At 32.1% G+C, this 7,366-nt stretch overlaps 1 protein-coding gene across 1 annotated transcript in view; it reads left to right on the forward strand.

Moving 5' to 3' along the window:
- LOC103603892 (germ cell-less protein-like 1) overlaps positions 1 to 7,366 on the forward strand; it is a gene marked incomplete at its 3' end in the record, with an annotated part of 32,628 nt that overhangs the window by 14,350 nt on the left and 10,912 nt on the right. The window contains exons 5-8 of the mRNA XM_008588466.1: positions 1,410 to 1,522; positions 2,251 to 2,316; positions 4,357 to 4,441; positions 6,046 to 6,136. Of these exons, the coding sequence (XP_008586688.1) occupies positions 1,410 to 1,522; positions 2,251 to 2,316; positions 4,357 to 4,441; positions 6,046 to 6,136 (355 nt within the window). The remainder of the gene's footprint in view (positions 1 to 1,409; positions 1,523 to 2,250; positions 2,317 to 4,356; positions 4,442 to 6,045; positions 6,137 to 7,366) is intronic.

Genomic DNA, 7,366 nt, shown 5'->3' on the forward strand with positions numbered 1-7,366 from the left:
AGAGCTGTCCAATATCGTAGGTATGATAATAAACATCCTGTAGGATTTATTGGATGCGTAAAGAAGGGAATGGTCAATACAACCTTGTGGTGTCACAGAAGGAAATTATGTTTGAAAGTTAATTTATCTTGCACAGTAAGAAGAGAGAAGGAAGAGCATTTCAAACAGAGGTAACAGTAAGCTAAGACCTAGAGACGTGTAACAGTGGAAGATTAGAGAATCTAAAAGGAGCATGCCTCTAACATAAATATAAGAAGGGCTGGAGAGAGGGAGGCAGAAGCCAGATCCTGAAAGTCCCTCTATACATTGGTAAGAAGTTCAGCCTTTACATGTAAGTACCTTTGGAAGATGTTAATTTAGGGGAAAGACAAAGTTTACATTTTAGAAAGACTACTTTAGGAATAACGTGAAGGATGGATTGAAGGAAAGATGAGTACAACATTAGGGACAAAAGCTTATTGCAGTATCCAAGTGAGGGTCTAAATTAGGGTAGTAGCAATAAGCACAGAGAAGGAAAAAATGAATATCAGAGAGATTAATTAGTGATAATCCATTGGACTTGATGACAAATGAGATGTTGAAAGAGGAGCAGTCTAGAAAGACTTCTAAGTAAGTTTAAAATCCTAATGGAGTCAATATTTTATTTTAATCTTTAAAATGTTTCTTTTTATGTGGCATTTATATACCAATTTATTTGAAGTATTAGTTAATAGTTTGATAAATATCCTTGGCTGAGATCATTTGATTTTTGAAATGTTTTGATCCTTTTAATACTTATTTCCAATAAGTATACTTTATTTTCTAACTTTGATCCTTTTGATTTTGTTCTTAATCCACTTTCTGCATTATTTTTATGATTTACTAGTTCTTTAACTTAATAATATACTTGCATGATATATATATTTCAGAAATTTGAATGAAAAGTGACAATATCCTCTCCATAAATTAAAGTTAGTTCATTTGAAACCTTCTATATAAACATTTTGGATTAAAAGTTTAGTGTAAATTGTTTAAAACAGTAATATACTTGTTTTAGGTGCATCTCTTAGGTATTGACAGGTGTTTTAAACTTTAATAAACACCGTTAGATAATTTATGTTGTTTATTTGTCTAACCCATCACATTGTTAGCCGACTGTGTAGAGGTTTTAATTTTAAAAAGAACAGACAAAACAGATAGTGCTGCTAAGAAACTGACAAAAGTCCCAGAGAGGGGAAGAATAGAAAAGAGAATAGTAATATTCATCTCTACCTTACTGCTCTGCTCCCCACCCCTGCTTTCATTTTTCAATTCCAAGTATTTAATTGAATACTTGCTAGATTTTTTTTTGCTTAACATGTAAAAGCACATATCAAAGCTAATTTTTCCCACATGAAATGGGCCTTTCCAGTGCTTATTTATATTTACAGGATGGTTTAATACAGCAGTGTGGTGAGACAATGAAGGAAACGATTAATGTGAAAACTGTATGTGGCTATTACACATCAGCAGGGACCTATGGATTAGATTCTGTAAAGAAAAAGTGAGTTACCTTTCTTGTTTTTTCCACCCATCCCACTGCTGGGAATTCAGTTGCTTTTGTTTCTTAAGAGAAAGTATAGCTATAAGAAAGAATATTTTTTTAAAAAGGATAGGGAGATAAGAATTTTGTTATATAAAAAAGCCCTTTTTACTTTTTGACCAATTAGTAAATTCCTCAAAAGTGTTGTGTTTGTAAGTGACCGTGGGTGGGTTATACATGCTTATTAAAACTATGATCACTCTTTACAGTACATTTTCTATTAAATGACCAATTAGTAAATTCCTCAAAAGTGTTGTGTTTGTAAGTGACCATGGGTGGGTTATACATGCTTATTAAAACTATGATCACTCTTTACAGTACATTTTCTATTAAAATTGTTTATGGAGTAGGCATAATAGACATATCAGTGCAATTTCTGGCAGTCTTTTAACTCTTGAGAATTGTAATACCCGTTTTTCAAATTTTAAAGATTATAGTAATATGCAAGCCCTCCATAAATCATTTAACACAAATGAAGTTTTCTTAATTAGAAATGTTTTTATTAATGTAAAGGAAATATTCTCTTAATAACTACTGACAAAAACAATACTAAATTTTTTATTATTAAGCTGAAAATTTCGAGCATGTCCTAGCAAGATTAATATTCTATTTTTGTTTTAACTTAAGTCCTACTTAATAAATTGTAACTTCATGATATATTATATAGTAATTACATATTTTAATCTCAGGTGCCTCGAATGGCTTTTAAACAATTTGATGACTCACCAGAATGTTGAACTTTTTAAAGAGCTCAGGTATTTGAATTTTAAATAACTTTATAATTAATCATCCTAAAATATTGTTTTTCATTTGTTAAAGTATGCAAGATATTTTTGTAGAACACGAAAGTATATTATCAAAAAGTGAACGGTGTAATGAAAGGTATCTTGACTACATCCATGAATTGGAGAAATGTTACACAAATTTCTTTGTTGTGAATGATATATACTGTGGTTGCTGTTTTACCAATTTTAATGGAAAAATGCATTGTTGCTGTAAAACTATAGAAATGTATCCAGTGTTAACCTCACTTCTGCTGGGCTCTTAGAGAATCTAAGTTATATTTTAAAAGCCACCTTCAGGGATTAGGGAGAAATTGGTTAATGGACACTAAGAATGAGTACATTTTGTCATGATGAACATGCCAACTTTCCTGATTTGCTCTTCACATATCATACACAAATAGTGATTGTCAACTCTGTACCTCACAAATATGTATAATCAATTATGTTTCAATAATCAATTATGTTTCAATACAAAAATATTATTATGGTAGTTTATGTAAAGTCTTTGGTGGTTTTAGAAACCTTAAGTTTGAGGAAATAGTTTTAAACTTTTTGCTAAGTCTAATGAAATTAAATTTACAATTAGGTTGGCCTTTTGAATTAAGTTCTCATTATTTATTCATTCTTTCCTTCCTTTAACGTATAACATCCTGAATGTCCATTATGTATAAAGATCCTCTGTTAGGGGCTATGAAGGATGCAGAGATGATTATGTCATGGTCTCTGCTGCCAAGGAGCTTATTTGTAGTAATGGGGCTAAGATATCTGGGATGGGTCTGAGAAATTTAGAGTGGGAGTGAACTTTTAAAGGCCGCTATAGACTTTACAGTAATTTTTAGGCATGCATTTCCTCGACAGTGGTACTTCTGAGACAAGAGTATAGATGTCCCCAGGAATAAGTGGCATTGTGTGGAAATGTACGAAACCAAAGACTTAACATTGTATAGCTTCCTGGGATGTCAATTTTACTGATTTTTGGAGGGGAGGGAGAGAGGTAAACATTTTTGTGTTGAAAAACATTATGGAATAGGGGAAATTCGAATTTCTTTGAACTGTCAAGATAAAACACAATTTATAGCAATGTTATTTATTATAGCTAGACCACCTCTTGGATTCTTGGTTCTTTTTTTCCTTCTGCCCTTTCAGGTACTTTGGTAGAAAAGTTTGAGAAGCTTAATCACCAACTGATGTCAAGGCATAAACAAATCTCTGCAGTGTGTTTGATTTGAAAATCCTTAGAAACACTTTAATTTCTTTCTCTTTCATAATTTTTCGTTGAGCTTTTTCCAAAGGAAGCTGAATCATGGTGGTCATCTTAAAAATCTAGAAGTTTTTCTAGATTTTTATGGCTTAAAGGAAGGAAAGAAAAAAGGAAAAGCAAAACAAAACAAACGTGATATTTCCATTCTAAATTTAAACTAACACATATTTCTTGATCTTATTCTCTTTAATAGTAATAAAAACATTTTATGACTAAGCAATTCTGTTAAGCTTAGAGGTTAAAGATTGCTTTGAAGATATAGCTGTTTCAGTGAAAAAAAAATTTTTTTTTTAACATAGAAATGGGGCAGCAAAAGAGGAAGAATGCTATTTTGTCAGAGCATACTAAAAGTTATCTTGTTGGGTCCTTGCTTTGACTTGATTAATCAGCAGTTTTTTTTTTAACATAGAAATGGGGCAGCAAAAGAGGAAGAATGCTACTTTGTCAGAGCATACTAAAAGTTATCTTGTTGGGTCCTTGCTTTGACTTGATTAATCAGCAGATCAAAACTCTGTTTATTTGTTTCCCTATCAGTGTGAAAAAAAAGACCTTTCACAGTATGTCATTGAATTAAAAGTGTCCTTGTGTCCAGATAGTTTTCTAAGATTCTTTGCCTTGAGCAAAAGACTGCTGCCATTTTTAATTGCACATTTTCTTTTGATAAGAAAGATTTAAAGTTTTTAGTTCTACGAGGGTCTTTCAACCTGTGCATGGGGATAAGCTCATTACCTCTATTTTATTTTTTACAGTATTAATGTTATGAAACAGCTCATTGGTTCATCTAACTTATTTGTGATGCAAGTGGAAATGGATGTATACACAGCTTTAAAAAAGGTATTAACTTAATATGGTATATGCAGGCTTATCACCTCAGCATTGCTTATACAGGTTGAGTAGCCCTTATCCTAAATGCTTGGAACTTGAGGTTTTTTTTGATTTTGGAATATTTGCAGAAATACATAAATAGTTGAGCATTTCCAGTCCAAACATCCAAAATCTGAAGTGTTCCAATGAGAATTTCCTTTGTGTGCCATGTTGGCACTTTTAAAGTTTAAGATTTTGAAGGATTTGGGATTTTTGGATGCGGGATACTCAACCTGTATAGGAATACCTTTCTGGTTTTTTCCCAGATTTTTTTCAACAATAAACATGTTATTGTTATCAGAAATGTTATATGTAAAAGGTATTGTCTTACAGAGTTTAAATGTTTTGTATGATTTTCAGGAATGTTTTCAAAATTGAGCTTTAGTTGAATTAATGATTTTATGATGAAATTTTTAACATACATTTTCTAGAAAACGTTGAAATACTTCTTTTAAAGGCCGATTTGCACTTGTAGGCATATGTTTCACTTTATCCTTTAGAAAGACTTCAACATTTTTTAATCTAGTTTTATTTTCACAACTCTCTGAAGAGACAAATCAGCCATTATTCTTTTACTGTAGATGGTGAGACTCAGAATTCTTACAGTTACTAAGTGGCAGATTTGAAGCAGAAGCCAAGGTATTATAAGTCCTACTCTTTTGCACTCTTCGCACTACATAATTTTGCCCTTAGCCTTTTGTTCCTGGCACGGAGTGTTGTCTGCATTTAACACTTGGGATTGTTTGTTTGTTTGTTTTTATGGTAGAGATGAGATTCCATTACTGTTTTTCTTCAAGGCAGTTTGGTATCTGGGCTCTCCAATCTTTAAAGGAGTGGTAGAGAGCACATTCCTATCTCTTAGCTATGGCAGCATTCAGTGTTTCCTATTGTTTTAACTGCTTTTATTCTAGTAATGATAAATGATACTTACATGGTGCTTACTATGTGCAAGTCACCATTCTAAGTATGTTACACGTATGTATTAATTCTTTTAATGTATTATGAGATAAACATATTATCATGTTCATTTTACAAATGAAAAAATTAAGGCCCAGAAAAATTAGGTAATTTGCCCAGCTATTATGTGGCAGGTCCAGGATTTAAAAGTCCATGTTCTTAACAATTCAGCATACTGTTTCAATAGCAATAAGACAAAGAAACTCCTTTTTCCCATTTTTTATTTCTTTTATAATCTCACGTAGCATGTAGTGAAATTATATAGTGAGTTGTAATGAGTTGTTAATTAGTGAATAGAATAAATTAGTATAAAATTACTTTATTAAACCTTTACCTTTTCGATATAGTAATCTATGGTGTGTTTGTGACCATAATACTTTTCAGGGATTAGTTTACTCTTTAGCACGCACACAGCCAATTTTTTATCATTGAACTATGATTAATGCCATGATGAATTTAAAGCTTGTAAGCATGTCAAATTCTTTCTTTCAGTTGCTTATAAATTGGAAATTAAATTGTTTAGGTATTATGTTTTATGGAAGCAGTTTGGAAATGTAAAATAATAAAATTGTGAAGTCTTATGATTTTTTTCTTTCATCTAATTTTTTTTAACCTAGTGGATGTTCCTTCAACTTGTGCCTTCTTGGAATGGATCTTTAAAACAGCTTTTGTCAGAAGCAGATGTCTGGTTTTCTAAGCGGAGAAAAGGTATGCCTGAAATTTTTATTAAGAACTTCTTTTCTTTTTTTTTAAATTCATTAAAAAGAGGCCTGACTTATTTATAGACTTAATTTTCGTGCTGGAGATGACTTTAGCAATTATCTAATTCAGCTCCTCATTTATGATGAGAAAAGTGAGGCTAGGTAAGAAAAATGCCTTACCCAGTATTTAAATTATTACTTCTTGAACTGACACCATCCTCTCATCGCCCAAAACTATTGTTTTTCTCATGTTATCACCAACAGATCTCGATTGCATTTGTCTTCCATGTGTCACTAACCCCCAAAAAGTAGATGCAGAATTTGATATGTATGTGTGTGCTACCTACATTTTTGGGCAGAGAGCTTCTATGACATTCATCACATTCTCAGTGGAGACTAATCTAAAATTAGTTAAGATCAACTGCTATAAGGTCTTATGTGGGCATAGAGGAGCATGTATTTTTTACTTTACTAAAACAGATCTAGAAAAAATTAATAACCCTCAGGTACAAAGAAGTGGATAAATCATAATCCTTAGTTCATGATTTTTTAGTTTACTGTCATTTTTGGTCCATACGTGACCATCTTTTTTATTAATAATATATTGACCCTTCGTGAACTAATCTTCACTTCGAGTACTAGACCGTTAACAATTTCAGTCTACTCATGTGCTTCTCTTCTATCGTGTCCCCCTGACTTCCTCCAACCACTCTCTTGAATTTTATGTTTATTATTCTTTTGCTTTAAAAATAATTTTATTGCATTATGCATGTAACATACGTAACATAATGGTGTGGTAGTAAGCTGACTCTCTGAAAAAAGAATCCCTGATTTGTAGCATTTTTTTAATTCCATGGTACAAATTCTCCTAACATGGCTGATTTCAAGCTATCAATGTGACATCACTGAAAGCCGAGTTGGGAAGAGATGCACACAGCTCCTATGAGCCAGCACAAGCCAGCTGCAGCACACAACTGGACAGTATATCGTTTTGTTTTAGTTGTTGTGGAACCACTTCACATTGTAGTCTTGATTTTCATTTCCTTCATTACTTAAAAAGGCTGAATGGCTCTTTATACTCATTTTTGGCTATACGTTTCCTCTTGTTTGAAATGTCTGTACAGGTATTTTTCCTCTTTTAGTATCAGATTTGTCTTTTCTTAATGATTTGTAGGGATTCTTGTTAAGCAGTCTTTTGTTACAAATGTTTTGCACTTACCTTCCAGTTTGTAGATTA

This window comes from Galeopterus variegatus, unplaced genomic scaffold (genome assembly GCF_000696425.1).
Source record: "Galeopterus variegatus unplaced genomic scaffold, G_variegatus-3.0.2 Scaffold4853, whole genome shotgun sequence".
Lineage (NCBI taxonomy): Eukaryota > Metazoa > Chordata > Mammalia > Dermoptera > Cynocephalidae > Galeopterus > Galeopterus variegatus.